At 38.6% G+C, this 26,245-nt stretch overlaps 1 protein-coding gene across 11 annotated transcripts in view; it reads right to left on the bottom strand.

Moving 5' to 3' along the window:
- The window catches only part of LOC126356163 (pericentriolar material 1 protein-like), a 382,055-nt gene that overhangs the window by 337,893 nt on the left and 17,917 nt on the right, over positions 1–26,245 (bottom strand). For all 11 annotated transcript variants that reach the window (XM_050006912.1, XM_050006916.1, XM_050006913.1 and 8 more), the window contains exons 3-9: positions 24,052–24,148; positions 13,444–13,502; positions 13,247–13,354; positions 10,404–10,502; positions 7,917–8,045; positions 6,992–7,063; positions 902–979 (exon numbers count right to left, since the gene is read on the bottom strand). In XM_050006912.1, the coding sequence (XP_049862869.1) occupies positions 902–979; positions 6,992–7,063; positions 7,917–8,045; positions 10,404–10,502; positions 13,247–13,354; positions 13,444–13,502; positions 24,052–24,148 (642 nt within the window). The remainder of the gene's footprint in view (positions 1–901; positions 980–6,991; positions 7,064–7,916; positions 8,046–10,403; positions 10,503–13,246; positions 13,355–13,443; positions 13,503–24,051; positions 24,149–26,245) is intronic.

Here is a 26,245-nt window from a genome sequence, read left to right as displayed (position 1 = left end):
CAACAAAAAGTGCCATTTGAAATTTTTATTTTTTATAGCACTATTTCTTTAAATGCACAATGTAAACAAAGTGTTCAGACAATATCTGAGCTGCCATTATCCCAACAACAACGACATATTTTAGAACAACAGTAAGTTCATATTTTAACTGTGCCATCTACAGGTCATTTGTAAAATAAAGCAACATTCACACTGAACAATTCTCAATCTTTCATATTTTATTTTTCTATTAGCTTAACTTCAGATATTTCAGTTCTAGCAGTAAAGTAATAGTTCTCATAATGACTTGTATAAACTTCCATTTTTTTTTACTTAACTGTTTATAATACCTCTTGGTAAAGCAATGCACACCCTTGGTTGGAATAGCAACAATGAAAGAAAAGACAGATTGCTACTCATGGTAAAACTGACACATTGAGTTGCAGACAAGCACAATGTAAGTGTCTTTTCTTGTGCCCATCTACAACTCGATGCGTCACATTTACAGTGAGTCACAATCTATTTTTCCTTACAATGTAAAATACCTCTTGACAATATTTGCAGTCCACTTTTGAACTGTGTAGTTATATGGCATATGCCACATTTTTTAAAGGTTTTTCATTAAAATTAGTTTTATTAACTCTAGAAAATTAAACAATGTTACCTCAGAAACAAATGTCAGCTGGAGAGGGAAAAAAGGAAAAAATGTGCAAGACTTAAGTATACTGCATAAGAAGGGAAGAAAGATTATGATTTAATGTCTGATCAGTGAGGAAATTGGAAGATGATACAGAAGGCTTAAAAAAAAAAAAAAAAAAAAAAAAAAAATCAAGCTTGCCTTTGAACATGAAGTGCACTTAATGTACTGGCAGAAGCCGAAATATACACATTATGGAGTAAATATATTCTCAAATTGTCTTACCTTTCTCTGAGACTCCTCTACCATAAGCTTTAACTCATTGTGTTTTGCTGTGGCAGCAGCTCTTACCAATGATGTGCTCTGGAATACAAGAAAATGATATGTGTTACAAAAAGTAAATTGATTCTTCAGTCCTTATCAGTGGATATGTTAATTATACTTCTCTTGGGTCTGGCACTCTACACTTGCCACCATTAGATATGAGTGGGTGATTTTTAAAAGGTGGTTAAGTCAATTTTTTTACTTTTTGAGGTAATTGCACTTTTAGGTATTGATAGGGGTTTACACAGGTCTGAGTGTCAAAACATGCCTCAGTCATGGATCATTTTACATTTTACAATTAGTCACTTTTATTGAGTAAGTGTCAAAAGGTACCTAAATCACTGCCTCTCAATCTTTTTAACACTCAACTCGTGGTAGCACTACAAATTATTTTCTGCAGTTGAATATCTTCGCCCCAGTGGAGATAACATTACTGTAGTGCTACTAACAGTAATTATTACAATATGAGTGAAAGCAGTAATTTAAATGACATCCATTAAAAACATGAAAGAGGAAGGCTCATCCAGAAGCCTACAAAAGGAGTGTTGTTAAGAAGCTGAAATTGCAATGTAAAGAATACACTGGACACAGAGGACAGCAGCTCTGATCAAGATCAATCAGTTCGCCTTGCAGGTAAGAAGTAATTACTGTAAAACATACTGTTGCAGTTTACAGAAACTTACTGGTATAGATATTAAAGATACAGATAGATGATTTATCCCAATGAATACATTGGTTTGTACATTTGCCCTCCTAACAGCAAATGTTTGTACCAATATGCTTTTTATCTAAGAGAAGAAGGAAAAAACTTAACTTTAGTAGTGGGAACAAACAGAATTATTGCTCCTTTCAATCTTATTAATTACCTAGACCTAAATCTCTCTTTATTTAGTGTCAGGTGCAAGAAAAACTGTTTCACCAAGTTCGTTGACACAGAAAAAGCCTTGATATACAGTTCTTTATACGCTGATTTGCAATCTAAAGATGAGCAAGATTTGCATTTACAGAGGATGATAGAGGTGACTAATGTTAAGCAACACCATTCAAGGAGTGATGACAATCCTTTGAGGATGCACTAGTATAAATGCCATGTGATTCTCCATGAAACTAAGGTTGGGAGACTTTTTTTAGGCTATATGATGTGATGAAGAAGCAAATTAAGCGTATTAAACAGTTACTTCTGGAAGGAAAATCGCCACACAACAAATTTAGCAGATATCCTTGTGCAAGAAAAATTGGTCCTAATGAAATAATGATGTTACATGAACATATAAGGTCATTCCCTGCGTACAAAACACACTATGCATCTGATACAAACGTATTTGTCATCTGAAGTGCCCATCAAGAAAATGTGTGATTTGTATAAGGTGAAATAATCTTGTACAAATACCAAGTATGCATTTTTAACACATATTTCAAAGAAAACACGCATATTTTAAAGAAAATTTTAACATAAAGTTTGGAAATCCACAAATTGACGCCTGTCACCTTTGTGAGGAGAAAAAGGTACAAACATAGTCCTTATTTACATGACACCTCAAAAAGAGTCGCAACTGTAGAATTAATGGTGCACATGAGGTGAGCTAGAAAGAGTAAAGAAAATGGAAACATTTTAGGCCTTGTATTTGACTATATGCAAAATGTAAGTCTACCGAACATCCCTATTGAAGAAATTTATTACTCGTGGCAGCTCACAATGAACATTTTTTGTATTTTCAACATGAATACAGATTTAGCCCATTACTGCATTTACCATAAAGGACAGACCCACAAAGGAAATGATTAAGTTGCTTTGTTCCTGTTGGACTACGTTAAACAGCATGTGCCCATGAAACTTACTGAGCTACACCTATTTTTGGATAATTGTCCAGGGCAATAACCGATACATGCAGGTTTAAAAGGATTGAACAGTTTTTCCTTTTACATAGACACTCCATGTGACCGCCAAGTTCAGCATGATAAAACATTCCATTAGGAAAGAAGACAGTATCTATACTCGGCATGAAGTTTGTGAGTTTATAGCTAATGCTGAGAAAAAACATGCAAGGGCAATTAGGCGGCTCGAAACACACATGATCATTGGGCACTCTACTTGGTGGCCCTACTTATTATTAAAAGTCAACAGCCTCTCTTGAAACCAGATACCTTCCAAGAAATAAAAGGGTGCAGTTTCATATTTCCAAATATCATTATTTTGTGAAGAAGCTTATCCAGAAGGAAAAATACCTATCAAAAAAATCAAAATTAAAAAGTGTGCCACATATTGTAGAAGAACACAAAAGCTATTACGATTTGCTTTTATACTGGCCAGTAGCTGATGTTTCTCTCGATGACGATGAATAAAGTTCTGAAAAAAGGTCTCTGTAATGTGATGATATTCTTTGGCTATTAAAGAAATGTGTGCATAATATGGGCTAACAGATATAACTGTTTATTTAATAAAGACCTACATTATTTTCAAGTAAAACTACACATTAAATTTTACAGAGTGTTAAAATGGACCTTAGTCAGCAAGGTAAAATATTTTTTTTTGTTTTCCCATTAGGTATAATCTGTAAAAAATGTATCTAATTGTAGATCTATGTGTATATTCTAGTATGCAATTCTACCAGTGCAGCATTTAACAGCACAAAAGAGAAAACAAGTTTTCTTTGTTTTTCTTGAAACTACGAAAAAAAACTCTTAAGTACCTATTAAAAATCAGTCATTCATATGGAGAAAAACAAGAATTTCTTATGATAGTTACACCACAACATAGTGGAGGATCCACCTAGCTACTAATTGTGGTTGGCTTCCAGTCACAGCAATACTCTGCACCAGTAATGGCAACCTGGCACAAACTTAGGAGCCCACTGCTCGGCTCCCAGTTCGAGGCACTGAACACACTATCATCAACCCTCTGCAACTAACTCCATCGCACATGCGTGACTTTCAACAATGTCTCTATAACAGACTTTTATAGTGTGGATACCGGCAGTTGCTACTTGCCTCCAATAACTAACAACCACCACCTAACGATGTCGCCAGTTGCCTCGAGGAAATGTTGTGGGATTTCCAAAATTTGATCTGCAGTTGACCCAAAAGGCAGATAGTACACATGTAAATTCTTTAAATAAATAATAATAAAGCCTAAAAAAATAATAATTCTGCTGGACTATATGGTTTATAACTGGAGGGGGGTGGAAACTGTTGAGTGAAGAGTGTGGGGACAGTATGTTACCTTAGGTTGAGGCCGCCTTAATTACAGGAACAGAGAATGTATTGTGAGAATAACTCCCATCTGTGCAGGTCAGAAAAGATGGTGGTGGAGGATAGGATATAGATGGCTCGGGTAATGAAGTAGCCATTGAAATCAAGTATGGTGTGTTCAGCTATAGGGTGGTCTACTTTCCTCTTGGCCACAGTTTGGCAGTGGCTATTCATCCTGTGGACAGCTGGTTGGTAATCATACCAATACAGAAAGCTGTGCAATGATTCCAGCAGAGTTGGTAAATGACATGGCTGCTTTTCACAGGTGGCCTGACCCATGATGGGTTAGGATAAACCTGTGACAGGATTCAAATAGGAAGTACTGGGTGGGTGGATTGAGCAGGTCTTGTGGCCCCAAGGGTTGAGATTGAGATTGGCATAGGATGTTGTGAAGGTTGAGTAGGTGACAGGATGCCACTTTAGGAGGAGTGAGAAGTATCAAGAGTAGATGTCCCTCATTTCATGGCATGATGATAGGTAATCAAAACCCTGGAAAAGGGTGTGGTTCAGTTGTTTCAGTCCAGTGTGGTACTGGGTTATGAAAGGGACACTCCTTTTGGGTAATTCCCAAGAATGGGAGTTACACTTGCAACACAGTCTTCACTCCAGTAATTATCCCAGCCTCAATCTACGGTGACATACTGTCCCCACACCTTCCAGCCAACAGTTTCCATCCCCTCTCTCCTGTCATCTCCTCCCCACTTTCACCTCCCACCCTGCATACTTGCCACCCTCTGCCAGTACACCTGCCCATCTTTCCCCACTCCTCTCCTTTTTCGCTACTTTTTTCCCCAACTCCCTGCCCCACAACCTCTTGATGATGCATTTGTTAGCATTGTAGTACCTGAACATTCCACTAGACAGCATTCATCTTTCCCCTTCCTTGTACACCACCATCCCTTCCGCACCTCCTCCAGATTGCGCTTGCATCCCACGTGATAGTTGCACTTCAGCCCAAGATGCTGAAGTTGGTGGTCATGTGTGCATAAGATGTGCTTGCTTGAGAGTATGAATGGTGTGTGTTTCTGTGGCCAAAAGTTTTATGAAAGTGTCTTAAATGCACCTGTCTGGAACTTAACATGTCTTCTTTATGGCATGTAGCAATCTGTCTTTTCCCACATTGTTGTTATGGTATAACTAGGTATTCATCTAGCACAATGTAACCACAAGTGTGTGTGTGTGTGTGTGTGTGTGTGTGTGTGTGTGTGTGTGTGTGTGTGGTGGATGAGGGGGAGGAGAGGGATAAAGGGGGGGGGGGGGGCACTCTAGCTTGAAAAGGATATGCTGCCACAGCTCTCAGTTTTGTTCACACGTCTTCTGACAATTTCTTGCTGTACTATCTAGTTTGTTGTTACCATTACTTTGTAATTATTTACGTTCCATCACGATTTTCTTTTACTACTAAATGATCCATCTTTACTCTTTGCAGCTTGCAAAAAAATTGAGCTTTATTTTCTACTATCCTCCAGTTAATTTCAGAGAGAGAGGCAGGGGGGTGCAGGGGGGGAAGAGGTGTGGGAAGGAGGCAGGGAGGAAAGGAGAGGGAGGGTATGGGGTATTATTACTGAGGACTCTCGACACAGATATATTTGTTTCCCAGTTCTACACATTTCTCGCATCATTTCACAAATATCTAAATAATTTACAGCTACAGCTATTCTCAAAAGTAGGAACAGAAGAACAAAAGCTGCTGACATAAATATGATTAAAAATGGCCATTATGCCCCTTAAAACATGAAAGCATATTCTGGTAAAGAAAAAAAGATCAGAACCAATACCAAATTATGAGGTTTTTGTAACAGTAGTTTCTGTAATAAGTTAAGAAAATGACGAGGTGGTGAAAGAAAGAGAAAAGTAAATAAAGGCAAGCCGGAAACTGCAAGAAGACAGTTGATTCTAGATCCCACATTAAAACACACTATACTTGGAAGATACTGAGAGTAAAACCACCAAGAAACTGAATTATGAAGTTCTGAAAGAGGAGTTGTATTACTAAGTTTAGAAAAAGTTGAAATGGTTAGAGGAGAGAGGTAAATCAAAACAGGCAAGAGGGCATAAGAAGACAGCTAATTTTCATTCCTACATTAAAACATTACATGCATGCAAAAGACTGTCACTAACATCATTAGCAAAGGAGTAGAGTAGAAAGTACCTATATGTTGAAAAAGAAATTAGTAACAAGTATTTATTCAGACAGTTAAAGTACAGATATGACAGGAAGAAGAAAGAAAAAGGATACAGAAAATGAGAAAAAATGCTGGATAAAACACAAAACAAATGACTGAAAAATTCTAAACCGAGAACTGATAGAAAGGAAGAAATTAAGTATAATAGATACATTAGGATTTAATGGCCAGGAATACACTGTGGTCTTGCTGAAGGAACCATCCTGACAACAGCTGAGAACCTCTAGGAAAGCTACATAAAACATTAATCACGAAGCCAGTACGCTATGAGAGAATGAAGACTTCCAAAAACCCTTCTCTGTAATGAAAGAAAATATGGCTATGTAAGTGTAAATCTTGTGCAAGCACTTCCACTGAAACTGCTTCAAAATACAGATGTTCATATTTAACCTCTGAAAATGAATACTATAAGTAAATGTGCAATATTCAAATAAACCTTAAGTTTTTTTCATGCAACATGAACTCTCCAGAGTAGCTACAGGATGTGGAGAGCATATGATAGAAGTGATGAAACTCCATTATTATAAAACGTTACTATCAAAATCATGTTTAAACTTGTAAATAAAATTATGCATTAGATCCACAATTATCCGGAAAAAGTAAGACTCAAACTCACCCGTCTCTCACGTTCTTCTGAATGACTATAACTTCGAGTGGATGAGGCGCAACTACCAGTCTCTGAACTGTTCTGTTAAAACATATATCATGTAAATGTACTGCAGATTTATTATTAATCTATTCCAAATTCTCTTCTGAATTTGAAAAATGCAGGCACATATTCTGATACCTTAAGTCACACAAATATGTTCTAAATGTATTCAAATAAGACCAGTTAATTAAAAAAAAATTCTTTGTAAAAAAATTGACCATTCAAACCAGTCAGTTTTTAACAAGGGAGAGAGCTAGGGAATTCAAAGGTGATGAATCAAGTTACAAAGATAAGCCACATGACAAACTTAAAAAGACCTTCAACATTATAAATGTACTGCAGATCTTCCAGCTGTATACATACATAAGGATACTGCATTTCATTGTTAACAATAGGAAAAAAAAGAGCATATTCTAAAATTCCACTGTTAACACAATCATTAAGTCACTTGGAACTCAAACCTTTCAGAAAAGAATTTTCATCAGCTTCCATTCAGAAATCTGCTGCATTCATGACTGTTATATTAACTTGTAAATTCTAGATTGCAGCGATCAGCTGTTCTTTTTAAATTTTATTGTGCATATCTAGATTCACTGAGTATTCAATGATCTGTGGATGAAGCATGACAAACAGGCATTACATGCATTGAGCAAAAATAATAGTGCATTGAGAATGGCTAGCTTCCAGCCGAAATCTAGATCTACACAATAAAATTTAAAAAGGATGACTGATCGCTGCAATCTATAATTTACAAGAAAAGAATCTTATGAATAATTATAAATCTAAGCTTTGGTGGAAGAAAATATGATTAAAATAAATTTATAGGATACATCTAAAATTACAATTACAGATTAGACAATTCTGTAATGACCGTCAATGCTGATTAACTGACCTGGCGCTCGCAGTGTGAAAGACGACGTTCAGCACGTTCGAGCTTGTCAGCCAACAACTGGAGTTTGCTCTCACTGTCACGCAAATCTTCCACCATTCCTGACAACTTCTGACGTTGTGCTTCTTGGCGCTATGGAAAAAGCAATTAAATTTGCACAAAAGTAAACATTATAGAACGTACGTGTGTGTGTGTGTGTGTGTGTGTGTGTGTGTGTGTGTGTGTGTGTGTGTGTGTGTTCGTGTGTGTGCGCGCGCATGCGCACTGAAACATACAGTACGGTGATCTTGTTTATATCTGAAGAATAGCCAAGTTCACAAAACAAGCTGCTAACAAAGCTCTATTTTTATGGATTAGTTATCTGAAGTCCATACCCAAAGTTTGCAACAAAATGCTAACACCATGCATTAGAAAAACACATCTCTCCAAAAATAAGAGTCTACCCCTCATCCTGGGGTCCAAGGAACCTACTCTCACTGGTAACCTTCCCCAATATATTTCTCTCTCCTTCTTGAAGAAAGAACTAACAGTTTCAAAGGATAGAATAGTAGCTGTCAGCAATACTAAATATTTCGTCTCCTGATGGCCACCTAGCTATTTTGTCTCTTAATTTTTCTCAATTGATTTTCCTTTTCATACAAAAATAGTGCAGCCCTGTTTAAGTATTAGAAAAAAATGTAAAAATAAAATTGTAAACAAAATCTGTTTATTTCCATCACATAACTTTTTATATTTTTATTAATGTGACTGATGATCAAACCATTACCTTTCTCAAATTTTTAAACAGCTGACCACATATGTGGTAAATGAGATACTGAAAATGAACATCTGAAATATACATACAGAGTGTTGTTATTTTCACTCTGAAGCCTGGTTTGACACAGCTCTCCAAGCCAGTCATCCTGTGGAAGTCTTGTTATCTCTGCATAACAACTAACATAAATCTATTTGAACCTGCTTACCGTAGCCAACCCTTGATCTCCCTCCACAATTTTACCCCCACCCCACACTTCCATTACCAAAGCGAGAATTCCTTGACGCCTCATGATGTGCCCCATCAAACAATCCTTTTTTTCAGTTAAGTTGTGCCACAAATTACTTTTTTCCCCAATTTGTTTCAGCACCTCCTCCATTGTTATTCGATCTACTCATCTTGTCTTCAGCATTCTTTGAAAGCACCCCATTTCAGAAGCTCCTTATCATCCACGTTTCACTTCCAACCAAATCTACATTCCTGACAAATCCCTTCATAAAAAACTTCCTAACACTTACATTAATATTAGATGTTAACAAATTCCTCTTTTTCAGAAATGCTTTTCCTTGCTACTGCCAGTCTGCATTTATAGCCTCTCTACTAAATGACCAACATCAGCTATTTTGCTGGCCAAATAGCAAAAAGCGTGTACTAGTTTTAGATTCTCATTTCCTGTTCTAGCACCCTCTGTATTGCCTTCTTTCATACAACTATATTCCATTATCAATGTTTTACTTTTTGTTGATGTTCATCTTATGATGTTCTTCTGATAACATCTTTTTCAAGCCACTACTTATTCTGTTCAACTGCTCTTCCAAGTTCCTTGCTGCGTCTGATAAAATTACAGTGTCATTAGCACACCTCAGGCCACAATCTTTTCTCACTCCCACTTCAACAACTGCTTTCCTTTCATGTCCTACGACTCTTATAACTGCAGTCTGGTTTCTATACAAACTGTAAATAACGTTTCACTTTGTGTACATTATCCCTGCTACCTGCAAATTTTCAAAGGGTGCAGCCCAGTCAGCACTGTGAAAAGCTTTCTCTAAATATAAAAATGCAATAAATGTAGATTTGATTTACTTCAACATATCTTCTAGGATAGTTCACAAGGTCAGTATTGCCTTGTACATTCCTACATTTCTACATAATTCAAACTGATTTTCCTAAATAATTCATATTCGGCAAAAAGTAAATAAATAAATAAATAAATAAATAAATAAATAAAATAAATAAACTAAACTAAACTAAAATAAAAAATTCTAATGAGTTGTCCTAGTCAGAAGGACAACATACATTATACTGAACATGTCATTTCTACACAAAAAGTTAGACGTTAGCCAGCCCAAATGAATGAAGCTTCAATAATGCACTTAGATGTAGAAAATACAAAGCTGTCGGTAACAGCAACATCCATCTCTTCATGGCAGAATTTATATATTTTTACAGCAGTGAGAGGAATATGAATGCCTAGCAGATAATTGTATAAACATTTATGTACATCCACCTATCCTGTTCTTCAATGAATGATCAGTGCAGTTTTGTCCATGGAACTCGATGACATGAAATACCAATAACTGTTTTCCTTAGATGCATTAATCATATTGGTGCTAAGACACTGCTCACCTTTCTGTCAATGGATGCAAATAAGATACTTACCCTTTTCAAAAGTGCGTTTAAGGCTAGCTTTTTGTTTAATTCTGAGATATGAGTCCACAAATACTATATACACTTACCGGGTCACCTGAGGCTTTCAAGGCATCCATCAATGTGGTTGTTTGTTTAATGTAGTCTCGAATCTGATTCAGACGACTAACAACTTGGGCACGATCAGGCTGCAAAAACAATTATTTTCTTTCCATACTTTTGACAAAGAGCAACGCCAAATGATGTGTAGACAGTCAAACACACATTACAGCATTCATGTAAAGAATGTGAATTCATTGTGAATCACGTTGCTTAGAAGCTGTAAAAATCATAAGCCAAAAAAATTAACATTTCTCCAATATTAGAGACAGAAAGTTACTACTCACCATATAGTGGATATGCTGAGTCGCGACAGGCACAACAAAAAGATTGACACAATTATAGCTTTCAGCCATTAAGGCCTTTGTCAGCAATAGACATACATTCACACACATGCGCACACATACGTGCATGCACGCACGCACGCACACACAAGCAAACGCAACTTGCTCACACGTCTGCAGTCTCAGGTAACTGAAACAACACTGCAAGCAGCAGCACCAGTGCATGATGGGAGTGGCGACTGGGTGGGGGTAAGGAGGAGGCTGGGGCGGGGATGGGGAGGGATAGTATGGTGGGGGTGACGGAAATTGAAGTGCTGCAGTTTAGACGGAGGGCAGGAGAGAAGGTAGGGGGGGGTTGGGAGTAAGAAGCAGAAAGGAGAGGAATAAAAAGACAGGGTGTGCCGGTGAAATGACAGCTGTGTAGTGCTGGATTGGGAACAGGGAGGGGCTGGATGGGTGAGGACAGAGACTAATGAAGGTTGAGACCAAGAGGGTTACGGGACCATAGGATGCATTGCAGGCAGAGTTTCCCCCCTCCCTGTTCCCATTCCAGCACTAAACAGCCATAATTTCACTACCACACCCAGTCTTTTAATTTCTCTCCTTTCTGCTACTTTCTCCCCCCTCCCTTACCCCTCTTCACCTTCTCTCCTACCCTCCGTCTAAACTGCAGCACTTCAATGTCCGCCACCCCCACCATACTATCCCTCCCCATCCCCACCCCAGCCTCCTCCTTACCCCCACCCAATCGCCACTCCCATCATGCACTGGTGCTGCTGCTTGCAGTGTGGTTTCAGTTATCTGAGACTGGAGACGTGTGTGCAAGTTGCATTTGTGTGTGTGTGTGTGTGTGTGTGTGTGTGTGTGTGTGTGTGTGTGTGTGTGTGTGTGTGCATGGGAGCACGCGCGCACATGTGTGTGAATGTATGTCTATTGCTGACAAAGGCCTTAATGGCTGAAAGCTATAATTGTGTCAATCTTTTTGTTGTGCCTATCGCGACTCAGCATCTCCGCTATATGGTGAGTAGCAACTTTCCTTCTCTAATATTGTTACATTCCATCCTCGATTTTCCATTGTTTGATTTTAACATTTCTCCAATGTCTTCCTCACTAATTGCAGAAAGAAAAATAAATTTCATTGTCCCCTGAGACGTTCTTACTGCTACATCTTAAAATCTACAAATTCAGTGATCAGTATAAATTTCAAGTATTAAAATTTAAGAATAAGTAGGGCACTTCCACTTACTCGGTTCACAAAGCTGTTTAAAAATTATTGAACACAAGCAAAGGAAGCAGGTTTATAGCTGAAGACTATTCTCAAATTACATTCATTACCATAAGAAAGGAGACGAGTATATATATATAGACGATTGCCTCTTCAGGAAAGAGGGAAGGAGAGGGAAGGACGAAAGGATGTGGGTTTTAGGGAGAGGGTAAGGAGTCATTCCAATCCCGGGAGCGGAAAGACTTACCTTAGGGGGAAAAACGGACAGGTGTACACTCGCGCGCACACACACACATATCCCGTGTGTGTGTGTGTGTGTGTGTGTGTGTGTGTGTGTGTGTGGGCGCGCGCGCGTACACCTGTCTTTTTTTCCCCCTAAGGGAAGTCTTTCCGCTCCCAGGATTGGAACGACTCCTTACCCTCTCCCTTAAAACCCACATCCTTTCATCCTTCCCTCTTTCCTGAAGAAGCAACCATCGGTTGCGAAAGCTAGTAATTCTGTGTGTGTGTTTGTGTGTTTTGTTCATTGTGCCTGTCTGCCGGCGCTTTCCCGCTTGGTAAGTCTTGGAATCTTTGTCTTTAATATAAGTTGAAAGAAACTTCCACATGGGAAAAATATATTAAAGACAAAGATTCCAAGACTTACCAAGCGGGAAAGCGCCGGCAGACAGGCACAATGAACAAAACACACACACAGAATTACTAGCTTTCGCAACCGATGGTTGCTTCTTCAGGAAAGAGGGAAGGAGAGGGAAAGACGAAAGGATGTGGGTTTTAAGGGAGAGGGTAAGGAGTCATTCCAATCCCGGGAGGGGAAAGACTTACCTTAGGGGGAAAAGAGGAGAGGTGTACACTCGCACACACACACACACACACACATATCCATCCGCACATACACAGACACCTGTGTACACATTGTCTGTGTAATAGATGCAATAATAATACTCATGAAGGAGTTTATACAGATAGTTATAAAGATAGGGATCTAAGGCAAAGTAAAAGTCAATTGAAGCAGTCAATTACTAGAAAATTACACAGGCTAAGCAAGCTGGAAAATTAAATTTGCATAAGTATGTAGATGATGACAATGAAATATTTTTGGAGGAAAAAAAAGAAAGACTGAAGAAATAATGACAACAAAGTGAGACTGAATTCACATCATAACATAAAGTGTGGTACAATATTAGGATAATAACACTATATCATAAGGAGCTGTTCCTCGTAATATTTTGCAGCTATAAGCACATCATGAAGAACATGTTTATACTGCAACTGTAATGATATTGACTAAATTGTTTAAGAATTCCTAACTTCAATTTATTACCTTGGATATATTACTCTTACTGTCCTTATCTTGAACCATATTGCGAGCTGCTGTTGCTTCGTGGCCATTCATGGTTGCTGGGAGAAAATTGTGGACACTCCAATTTCCCTTCAACATAAAGACTTTGTGTGTTATTTGTACACTGAATCATCAGTAGATTATAATAAGATGTGCATAATTATTGTTATCTCCCTCACCTGTAATTCTTCAGCGTGCAGGAGATGATGTGTCCCAATACTAGTACAGTCAACAGGACCTAATTAAAATTATATTAATATGTAAGCCTTCTTCACAAAATTCTACACAGAAAAGATAAAATAATGATAAATTATCATTTTATGTTTCTCAATCACTAAAGCTGCAATCTTTCGAGTTTACATATTTTTGCTGAGCCTTTGATTTTAAAGACATGTCTCTATACTTTCAAATTAATGTCTTCACTGGATATTCTTCCATTCATATGTTATGCCAAGAAATGTGATAGAAAATGTTTCTTTACCTGAAGCTATAAAGGTTATTTTAATCATTCTGAGAGGGATGTTCAATAAGCAATGCAAAACTTTTTTTCTGAATATTTTATTCCGTGTTCCAGTACACCATATTATTCCCCACTATTCCGATTACAAAACACTATTTTTCAATGTGTTGGCCCTATGCCACCTTACAGGGAGGGCATGTATGCCCACATGGTATCACTCTACTGGTTGACATTGGAGGCAACGTCTTGCTGCACCAATAACCCGCCCATCATCCATGTACTGCTTCCCTTAGAGTGCATCCTTCATTAAGCTAAACAGATGGAAGTCAGAAGGAGTAAGATCCGGACAGTAGGGTGGATAAGGACAAATTGTCCAATAAAGTTTTGTGAGCTGGTCTCAGGTACACACACTTTTGTGAGGCCTTACACTATCATGGAGAAGGAAAAATTCATTTGCATTTTTGTGATGATGAACATGCTGAAGTTGTTTCTTCAATTTCCTGAGGTTAGCACAATACACTTCAGAGTTAATTGTTGCACCACAAGTAAGAACATCAAACAGAATAACCCCTTCAGAGTCCCAAGTGATCATCGCCGTGACTTAACTGGCTGAGGGTGCAGCTTTGAAATTTTTCCTCAGTGGAGAGGTGGTGTGGTGTCACATCATGGACTGCCATTTTGTTTCCAGTACAAAGTAATGAACCTGTGTTTCATTACCTGTGACGATATTTGGCAAAAAATTGTTACAATCTGCCTCATAAAGTGCATGCAATTCCACACAGATTATCTGTCTTTGCTCTTTATGGTCTTCTGTCAGACATTGAGCAACCAAGCGTGCAGACACCTTTGAGTACCCCAAATGACGGATGAGTGTGTCAGCACTACCAACAGAGACATCCACTTTTGCAGCAAGGTGTAATATTGCGATTCATCAATCAACTTGAATAAGAGTGTCAGCTCATTTCAATGATGCACGAGTCACAACTGTGTGCGGCCAGCTGCCACATGAAAGACCAGACAGCTTGCGATGGTGTCAGATGCCTTGCTCAATGACTCACCATGCTTTTGTTCACAGCCAGGTCTCCACGGGAATTCTGCAAGTGCCTTCGAATATCTCCGATGGTTTGGTGTTCCATCAAAAGAAACTAAATGACAACTCTCTGCTTGGAACACACCTCTATTACAGATGCCATTTTGGAGGCTACGTACGAGATGTGTTCAAAAAGTAAGGTGACTCTTTATTTTTATGAACAAATATTTATTTATTCATCAATATTCATGTTGTGCCCTTCAAAGTAATCGCCATCAGATACAATATACTTGTGCCAACGCTTCTACCAATTCTCGAAACACTTCTCATAGGCACTTTTTCGTACAGCCTTCAGCACTTCCAGTGATACAGTTTTTATTTCATTAATCACTGAAAATCTTCATCCTTTTATAGGTCTCTTCAGTGTTGGCAACAGGAAAAAGTCACAGGGGGGCTAAATCCAGAGAATATGGTGGTGAGGCATGATTGTTGTGCTGTTTTTGGCCCAAAAAATCTCTCACAAGCAACAATGAGTGAGCAAGTGCACTGTTATGATGCAAAAACCATGAGTTGTTTTTCCACAATTCCGGACTTTTTTTGCATATTGCTTCTCGCAAGCAGTGCATAACATCAAGGTAATACTACTTATTTACCGTATGACATTGAGACTTCGACATTTGATCCAATTTCGCATGCTCTTTTTGGTCTTGGTTCCCTGGTATGCTTTCATTGAGACGATTGGGCTTTGGTTTCGACTTCATAACCGTAAACCTATGTTTCGTCACCAGTTATGGCCCTTTTGAGCAAATCAGGATCATCATTGACGTCATTCAAGAGCTTCTGAGCAACGCTCATGCGACGGTTCTTCTGATCAAAATTGAGAAGTTTTGGAACCAACTTCACTAACACAGGCCTCATGCCCAAAACGTCCAAAAAATTGCACGGCACAAGTTGATCAATTTGCCAACATCCTCAGCAACTTCTCTTACAGTAATCTGCTGATTTTCCGAAACAATTTTCTTCACAGCTTCGAAGTTATCATCTGTTGTTGATGTGTTGGGATGTCCAGAGCGAGGTTTGTAATTGGCATCTTCTCGGCCATTTTGGAAGAGCTTGTACCACTTATTAACATTTTTTTTTTAACTTAGAGCAGATTCACTATATGCCACTGTCAACATTTCAAGTGTTTTAGAGCACTTGATTCCATTTTTCACACAAAATTTAATGCAAATTCCTTGCTCCATTTTTTATGATCGGAAATCGCCAAGTACACTAAAACATGTCTTTCTATCTGTCAAAAACAAATAAAGTATACTGCACAAAAAAAGGGCGATAATCGAATGTATGTTGCCCACTCAATTTGAAAAGTCACCTTACTTTTTGAACAGCCCTCGTACAGTGCTGCCACCTACTGGAACTTCTTGAAACTACAGGTGCTGGAGAGACAATACTCCATGATGTTCCACAACAAATTCCCCATTTTTTCAACTGGATTTAGCCAAGCAAAAAAATGTGTTGCATTACTTATTGAACACCCCTATAAATATGGTCACTGTTTGTGATGAGTCTCTGGGCAATTTGTTTTTAGTTCACAGTTTACTTTCGCATTATTGGTGAAAGGAAGAGTGGATTGTCCACAGTAAAGTTTATTCGTCATTTCTCCTGGAGTCTCACAAAGGAATAGTGCAATCCAACATGTTGAAACCAGTCTCGAAATGTTTTACATCAAAAGAATACACCAAAAAGATGGCATTGTCAGAATTTTAGCTCCTGAGACAGACGGCAAATATTTTAAAAAGTCCTGTTTAACTTATTCATTTCTGCCAGATGCAGATGTGCTGTTATCAGTATTGTACAGCCTCCCTGCCTAGTGGCGAATGAGCAGAACCAGCTATGACGAGAGTGTGCAGCCTATAGTGCGGGACAAGAGGGAATTTCAGTAACTTAAGTGAGACAATAAATATCACATATCATTAGTTTTTTGGATCATTATGGCTCATACCGACAGCTAAGCTGTTGCAGATGTAATTGTTCCACAGGTAACTAGCAGTAAACAAAACCCATGCCATGTTTTAATATCATGTTACATATGTCTTCCATTATTTCAATCAGGAATTAAATTTGTTGAAACGGAAAAGTACATACATGCACATCTTGCTCTAACAAGTCTTGTAGCAAAGTTCTTAGAATAATTTGGAATTTTATACATTTTACTCACAATGAAACAGTTTCTTTTATATAGCTTATTGCCTGTACAAAAATGCAAAGTGTCTATTGAGTGAGGAAAGTAAATATTTTTCCTCACGCCAGGCACACTCCACAATCAAAAAGTTTATATATTTAGGCACTTCATTGTAATTACTTATTTTGTTTAGACAAAATCTGAACAGAGTAAGAAACAGCCCCAGCTGCTGTTCTGTGGACGAAGCGTAGCTGGTCAAGTTTACAAAACGTAGCAATGCAAACTGAGAATGCACAAATGACCAAAGTTTAAGAATACTTTTCCATTGATAAGCCTTAGATGATGATGAGCTATCGGAAATTATACTGTTTGGCAATTTTCTAATCAACTTAATATTCTGGGGGGAATCCATATTATATACACAGTCTCTTTGTTGTCGACCTGAAAGATAGTTGGGTCATTATGTCCAAGCCAACAAAAGCAACAAATTATTTTTTGCAGCTGGAAAGAAGACATTTCGAATTAAACACTGAAAAATACTACTACTGACAATAACACTATAGCAAGTAAACTGTTGTTGTTTTTTTTAACTATCCAAACTTTTTGTGAGATTCCTAAATGCTGATATAATGATGGGGATATAGCAATTCACTCATACTTATCACTGGTGTTTTTGTATACAATCATTGATTGCACAATTACCTGCCTATTTTTTCACTGCAAAACAACAAAGGGTAGTTGCTTTATAAGATCTGACTGATAAGCAGTCGTGTGGATAAAAGCACACTTCCTCTTCACTTCAGCTACAAATACCATATGAGTTCTTGAGGTTGTTTAACCAGTTCGAGGAAGCATGGATATCATATAAGTCTATTTAACTAGCAATTCGGAGAGCCCTGTCTCGAAAGTATGCATCAAATGGTCCACTGTGTTTCACACAAACAGTTCTAAATCTTTCAAAAAGTGTTCTCGCACCCTTTTCGGAGTTTCATTTTGGTGCACATCAGTTTTGTATGTAATTCTTTCCTCCATTTGTGCAATTCACAATCACATTTTACAGAACAAACTTACGTATGTCCCCCCCCCCCCCCCCATCATTTGACATAACATTCTTATCACCACTTGAATTAGTGTCATATAAAAGTGGCAAATCACACATGTGTAGGTCTTAAGAAGACTTACACAATGTTGCGTACACACCACATTCCTCATATTTCATCTTTGTACATTAAATTGATTCCGCATTACAGTGATAAACTGGTACCTGCACAATGACAGATTCTATTAGAGAAAACACAATGAATATTAATTCAAATTAATGATGATGTAAATAAAATAGAAAGAAACTTCCACATGGGAAAAATATATTAAAAACAAAGATTCCAAGACTTACCAAGCGGGAAAGCGCCGGTAGATAGGCACAATGAATAAAACACACCCACAGAATTTGAGCTTTCGCAACCGGTGGCTGCTTCGTCAGGAAAGAGGGAAGGAAAAGGAAAGGTGAAAGGATGTGGGTTTTAAGGGAGAGGGTAAGGAGTCATTCCAATCCCGGGAACGGAAAGACTTACCTTAGGGGGAAAAAAGGATAGGTATATACTCGCACGCACACACACGCACACACACACACACACACACACACACACACACACACACACACACACACACACACACACACACACACACACACACACGCTTATCCATCCATACATACACAGTATGTATGGATGGATAAGCATGCGTGTGTGTGTGTGTGTGTGTGTGTGTGTGTGTGTGTGTGTGTGTGTGTGCACGCGCGAGTATATACCTATCCTTTTTTCGCCCTAAGGTAAGTCTTTCCGCTCCCGGGATTGGAATGACTCCTTACCCTCTCCCTTAAAACCCACATCCTTTCATCTTTCCTTTTCCTTCCCTCTTTCCTGACGAAGCAGCAACCAGTTGCGAAAGCTCAAATTCTGTGTGTGTGTTTGTGTGTTTTATTCATTGTGCCTATCTACCGGCGCTTTCCCGCTTGGTAAGTCTTGGAATCTTTGTTTTTGAATATTAATTCAGTTTTATTCCCATTGTTAACAATTACTAATACCATAAAAATGACTAATACCTATTGTTGTTTACATCTAAGTCAACATCCATACCCCAAAATCACTGTGTACTGCATGGCAGAGGTTTCTTCCTGTTCCATTCACTAATGGAGCATGGGAAGACTGACTGCTTAAATTTCTCTGTGAGTGCTGTAATTAGGGTTGACTGTTTAAATTCTTCTGTGTGTGCTGTAATTAGTTTAATATTGTCTTCGAAGTCCCTGTGAAACTGTATAGAGGATACATTGCAAATTCAAGAGACAACTAGCTGTCAATCTTTATGATCTGGTTGTATAATACTATCTGTTTATTGATTTGCTGCCAGCCAAAACTGTGCACCAACTGTGTAGCATATGCAATGTCTGCTCCGGCCACACTAGGGATATATGTTTCTCCTGCCACCTGGTGAAAAATGATATTGGAAATTTTCAACAGTTTGAAAACTCGCAATGAAGCTAAGCAGATAAAATATTAACAGGGCATTTATATGGTTGTATTCTAACTATGGGAAAAATTTTGTGGCTGGTTTTAATATGCTGAATTGCACCATTCCCCCGTCAGACTTCCTTTTGGTTCGACACACAGTTTGGAAAGTCCAAAAAGATGGACTGAGCTCACTATGTTCTGTTTTCATTGCAGGTTTTTGATATACTAGGATTCAAATATATTTTGAAATGATTTTAAGGCCACATATGAATTAAGAATAACAGGAATACTGTTTGTGTGAATATAGATTTTCACGGCATATACTACTGATGAAAAGCTTCACCAGAAGACGATGAGTACAGCACTTGGGAAAATGTCATGGTACCTTAAACCTGTAACCCAACTGGAAACCCGAGAGCTTTTCATCATAAATATTGTTATTTTTGGCTTGTAAAGCAGGAAAAGGGCAACGAAACATATTTTATTCCCAATAACAAGTAAAAAATTATTGACTTTGTCCAGTTACACTAAATGAAAACATTTTAGACATTCATCTTTCAGTGATTAATAAACATTCTTTTTTGAACTCTTCTCGGATATTCATCCTGGTGGCACAGTCCAGATGGTGCAATGTTTCAGCAATGCTATTTTCAGCTGTTAGTGATGACTGACTGTCTTCCACTATGTGCTGTCTTCACATTCCCTCCCCTCCTGCAGTCTGTTATAGGCTGGCAGGGCCCAGGCTTGGCTCCAAAGGCAAGGTGATAAGAAAGTGGTTGATAAAAGCATGAGCTATGGTCCTTGGTCACTATGCTGACACTATCAGTCCCAGGACAGTGCTGCTGCAGAGGAGAGAACACAACTAGCTATATTCTTAAATGTTGATCTCTACTCTTACATGAGGCCATAAAAACTTTTTCCATATCAAATCCAATAAAGCCATCAACAGTCTCTCCTTTTTTGACAACTGCCATCTGCTTCACATTAAGAAATCGCTGTCCTATGACAATGGTAATCATTTACACTGCATCTGCACAGTATCCTGTCAAGCTAGTCTTGAAACAAACTTCTCATGCTACCTTTTCCTGTGACACCAATAAACACATGGCCACTGTAACCTATTCAATGATGAGTACTTCTTTATCACTTAATATTACCAAGGCCTTGTAATGTTCAAATACGTGCTTTACCAGGGATTAAACAACCTCTCACCATGCATCAAGAGTAGGGACACCCTACCCAAAATTCCATCACTCACCTATTCTAAATAACAGCCTATTCACCCCAATGCTCTGCACCAGATTCTGCAACACGAGTCAATCCTCAGTGAACTACCTAATGTGAAAGACCTCTCCTATACAACCACCCAATACCTACTATCACAGTCCTACAACAAATACGGCAACATGTAAAAGCAGCTATGATTCGTATGAGCTATGCAGTTACTGTGCTGTATTCTGTGTGGGGATGACAACTAATCAGCTGTCTACCCACATGTGTGGCCACCACAATATTGCCACTAATGACAAAGTAAGCCACCGAGTTCCTGACCATAATGCATGTAACACCAATAATTTCAATACCTGCTTCAATACCCTTGAATTTTTGATACCCCCCCCCCCCCCCCCCCCTCCTTTCGCTCCCAGAGTCAGTTTCTCACTATCTGGTCAAATCATGCAACGTCCTAGTTTGTGGGGCATTCAGATGTGACAGTAGCTTAATGTTGGACTGCATGGGAAAGAGAGGGCAGAAATACTCTTCGTCAAAGTTCTGGTCAATCACTTCTGACCACCACAATGTGCACCAGGCACAGTGCATCCCCTTCACGTCTGTGCCATTTGATAGCAAGTAATGTATCAGCATTTTGGATGGGGACTAGCAGCAGCCAATTAGGGAATTATCGCCCCAAGTATAGGCTGCCACTAACACAACAAAAACAGATGCATTTGAAATGATCAAATGGTTCAAATGGCTCTAAGCACTATGGGACTTAACATCTGAGGTCATCAGTCCCCTAGACTTAGAACTACCTAAACCTAACTAACCTAAGGACATCACACACATCCATGCCCGAGACAGGATTCAAACCTGCTACTGTAGCAGCAGCGCGGTTCCGGACTGAAGTGCCTAAAACCGCTCGGCCACAGTGGCCAGCCATTTGGAATGATGACACAATCAGGAAGCTGCTAATGAGTGGCATTCAATTGTGTTTAGTGATAAATAATGGGTCTGCACTACCTCAGATTATCAACATCGACCTAGTGTGGGGGCATATTCTTTCAATGTTTTGGTGGGCCACAGCAGTTTACCCCTGGTGTCACGTTGTGGGGAGCCATCGGGTAGGACTTCAGGTCAGTATTGGTAGTGACTGGAGGATCTCTGAGGGCACAACAATACCTCATGGACATCCTGCATCCTCATGAGTTACCCCTTATGTGACAGTACCCTGGTTCCTTTTTTTGAACAGGACAACGCTCATCCACACATCGTGTACCTCTACGATTACATATACTACCAACAGCAGAGTAATCTGCGAAACAACACGTCATACATAAGCTATTATGTAAACACAGTCCGGCCTTCCACATCGGCTTGACTACCACCAAATTATCAATTGGGATGAATGGGGACAGGCTGAGGTCAAATACTGGCAACTCACAATATCCTGTTGCATAGCATGCTCTACAACGTGACATTTGACCTTGGTGCTTGTTTCACCACTCGAGCCATCTGGATTCTTCCCCCAGACACCAGTTTCTCAGAACTCCGCAGTTGGGAACTATCGCTACAACATGTCTTTGATTTTCACCACCCAACTAGCCTTAATTTACGTTAATTTCTTCTGTCTCAGCATTTTTGCACTGTAACTACTCCTTGCTTTACTCCGTTTGAGTTTTCTATATCTTTTATTGTCTTTTCCATCTATTGCTCACCACCTCCTCCCATCTCTGTTATGTACAATGCACTTACATTTTCACTCTTATTAACTCATGCATGATGTTTTAGTAGTAATCTCTGTCTTGCATATTATCCTATCCTCCACTTTTAAGCTACCAGGTTTTCAAATCTCATCCGATGCAGTTACCAACAATCAGTCTTTCCTTCTCATCCTGTATGGTAAGTCTCCACTGACCTGCACTTCTGTGTGACTTTCCTGAAATCTACCCCTTTTCCTAGACCTTTCCACTCATTTTCCTTCACTCTTCTTTCTTCTGCTTTGACTCTTCTGCCTGCAGGAGGAGCCACTGGCTCAGAAAGCTTGCAAATTACAACAGTCTTTTAAGTGTGTGTTCTGCCACTGCTTGGTGAGTAGATTTTTTATCTATCCAATTAAATTATTTTGTCAATAATTGATTGTTTTCATTGTTCTATGAAGTGTCTGTGTGATGTGGAGAAACTCCCATGGTCAGTAAGATCCCTAGATCTGTCCCCGATAGAACATGTGTGGGCGTCTGCTCTGTTCCAAAGCCAGTATCCAGGACATCAAGGATCAGTTACAATAGTTGAGGCCTGGCTTGCCTCATGAGAGGATAGAATAGCTTCATGGCACACTTCCCAACCAAATCAGTGTACAGATCCAGGCCACACTGTCATGTTCTTTATAAATTTGACTTGATTTTGTAATCACTGAAATAACATCACATACCATGTCGGTCCAAGAAGTTGCATAGAATTATCTCCTGTAATTCTGGGTGCTTCACATTTTTTCTTATGCCATGTACATTGATGGGGACTTTCCCTCCATTATATCTCCCATTCACACAATCCCCAAGACAAATTTTCCCAGATCTTTCACCTAATCTTCACTATTCCTCTCTAATCATTTTTGAACTTGCTCCTCCCCTATCTCTTCCTAGTTTTGTGAATATCACCTTTTTTCAGGCCTCACTTTAGAACTACCACTGAGTGAAAATTGCCTCCCCATTCATTGTGCATCCCCTTACTTTCCCACCCCGTTCTTGGCCTGTACATTTTAACTCTTCTCTGTTTCTATATGTCTTTCTCCTCTATACCCATTTGTCTGTCAGCTATTCTAAAACAGCAGCTGTGACTGGAAGTAGTTGGATATCTGTGGTTGTATTTGAGAGTGTGTACTTTAATGATGATAAAAGTGGTAGCTGGAAGGCTAGTAACTTATCTGGACTGTTACAAGGATTTACGTTCTACTTATCAATCAGATACATGAGATCTTTCATCTTTTTTTTTATTTGTTTCCACCCTAAAACTGCCATTACTGTACTGTCATAATGATAAGAGATATTTACAAGTGTTACAGGAACCATTTGAAGAGAATATTTATATGACCATTTCTATCTTTCTAAGCAAAAGAAATGGAGTGAGGGCACAAAGTGAGTGAGTGAGTGAGTGAGTGAGTGAGTGAGTGTGTGTGTGTGTGTGTGTGTGTGTGTGTGTGTTTAAATACTAATACAAGTAATTTGTACAAATGCTCTGCACACTGCTACAGCCCATATTCATGGAGAAAATATTTTATTTTTGTACACTAGTCGCATTTTCTACAGCATAATGAAATACTTCAAATGGAAAAATAACTGTTTTGTTAATGATTTTTCTGGAATAACTAGTAGATTAGGAGGTATCAAGCCTTACCTGGATCTAAACTCTCAGTTCGAGTATTGCTGGCTTTTCGTGTATGCCTTTGACTGTGCTGCGATATGCTGCCTGTATATCTGCTATCTTGAGATACCTAAAATGAAGAGTGACACCATCTTGCATCAAGCTTTACATGCCTATTTGACATACACACAGTTATTCATACATAACATTTTCTTCCTTTTCATTGAAAATGTAAGTATTTAGCAAACACGACAAAACTCCAAAATGACTTGTATGGTGCAATGACCATGTTAATTAGATGAACGGTCACTGTGTGTGTGTGTGTGTGTGTGTGTGAGGTGGGGAAAAGGGAACTATTATGAATATGAAAACACCAATAATGAATGTGAACCACATAAATATAAAAGGTTGTGGATTCCGAGTGCCTAGGAAAGATTCCACTATGAACTTCATCAATAGGTTGGCTTATAGAGGGCCATGCAAGTGACCACAGCTATTCAAATCTTATCATCAAAGTTGAAGTAGTTATGAGTGAGAATACTGTTAGTCATTTGTATAAGTAGGGAGGTGGTACGTTTTAAGTCATTAGGATATTGCAAGAGGTAGCATTTGATGTCAGCAAGATCATAACAGTAGATGATGTAGTCGTATTGGGAGGTGGTGTCAACAGTGATGAGCAGGAAGCTGAATGTCAATAGAGTACAAATGGTGGAGTGATAGTGAAAGTACTTGATATAGTAAGTTGGGCTATAAACATTGGGTAGGAGATGATGACTGATCAGGGAAAGGAGAGGGAGAGAGGGAAGGAGATTGTGGAAGAAGGTGCTTTTAGGTGAGAGATTCTGAGGTGTGTCTCAGGATCTGAACAGAGAATGAATGGCCGAGATGGGTTCATTGCATTTAAAATGAATAAATCCCATGTTCACCCAGAAAATTTACAGAGAGACAATAAGCAAACAGTTTGGGAATGTAACATTTAGGAACAATGTGTGAATTGTGAGGACAGGGAAGAATGTTGTTCTGAGTGAGATACTTTCAAGTAATACACATTTCATTGATGTTAACAATGCAAAGTTATTCAATGCATATATTTACACATAGATGCAATCATCAATGCAGACAAATGAGAGGGTTTTTGGCATGAAATGAAAAAGCCTTAAATTAAAGAGAAGGTGAGTTGTAACATCGAGCAACACATATGCCGAAATATAGAGTGCTAGAAAAAAAGGGAGTGGGGCAGGGGGAGCAATTATTCTGCACACATACATATATAGTTCACAATTCCTGATGTGACACAATAGTCTTCTGAGATCATCAGTCATGAGATTTCATGATTTTACTAATCTAACTCCAGTGGTAGACACTGCAAGAGAGACATTATACCTCACAGGCATATTTACTGTTAAAATTCTGAGAATGCACATTCCAAAACGAGTCAAACAACATATACTACTTTGTCCCATATATGTTTCATGAAATGACAATGACAGTAAAATCTGGGAAATTCAGTTCATGAAGAGGCTTACTGATGGTAGTTCTTCCCATGCTCATCCACAAATGGAAGAAAAGAATGGGAAAAAAATAGTGGTGTACAAAGTATCCATTGTCACAAAGAGTTAGGTGGCAAGCAGACATATGTAGATGTCAATATCCAACTGTGATGTCTACAATTAATTACAATATAATGGTAAGTACCCAAACATTCTCGAATGCCCCACTTCACATTGCACAATGTAACACACATATATATTATGAATCAGGATATCACGCTAAAATAATCAATGTGTAAATTTTCCATGCCAGGTATTAGATTTTTCAAGTTCATTTCTCCCAGTAATTCCTATAGTAAAAATCTCACAGCAACTAAATGAGAAATCTATGGTTACACAAACAATATGTCATACTACCATTTGTTTGCACTTATTAATTTTAGTTTAGTATTTTACTTGTGGTCTGGAATAAATTTATCGAAATATTCTGATACTCAACTACTCATTATGGCCAATGTTTTACCACAGTGATGGTGATATTGAAGAAAACAGAGAGACTTCTAGGATTTTGGCAGGTTTTCCAAGCTCTGGTTTAGAACTGAAATTGTACACTCTTGGAAATGGAAAAAAGAACGCATTGACACCGGTGTGTCAGACCCACCATACTTGCTCCGGACACTGCGAGAGGGCTGTACAAGCAATGATCACAAGCACGGCACAGTGGACACACCAGGAAC

This window comes from Schistocerca gregaria, chromosome 3 (genome assembly GCF_023897955.1).
Source record: "Schistocerca gregaria isolate iqSchGreg1 chromosome 3, iqSchGreg1.2, whole genome shotgun sequence".
NCBI lineage: Eukaryota > Metazoa > Arthropoda > Insecta > Orthoptera > Acrididae > Schistocerca > Schistocerca gregaria.
This window is presented reverse-complemented; position numbering and strand designations above follow the sequence as displayed.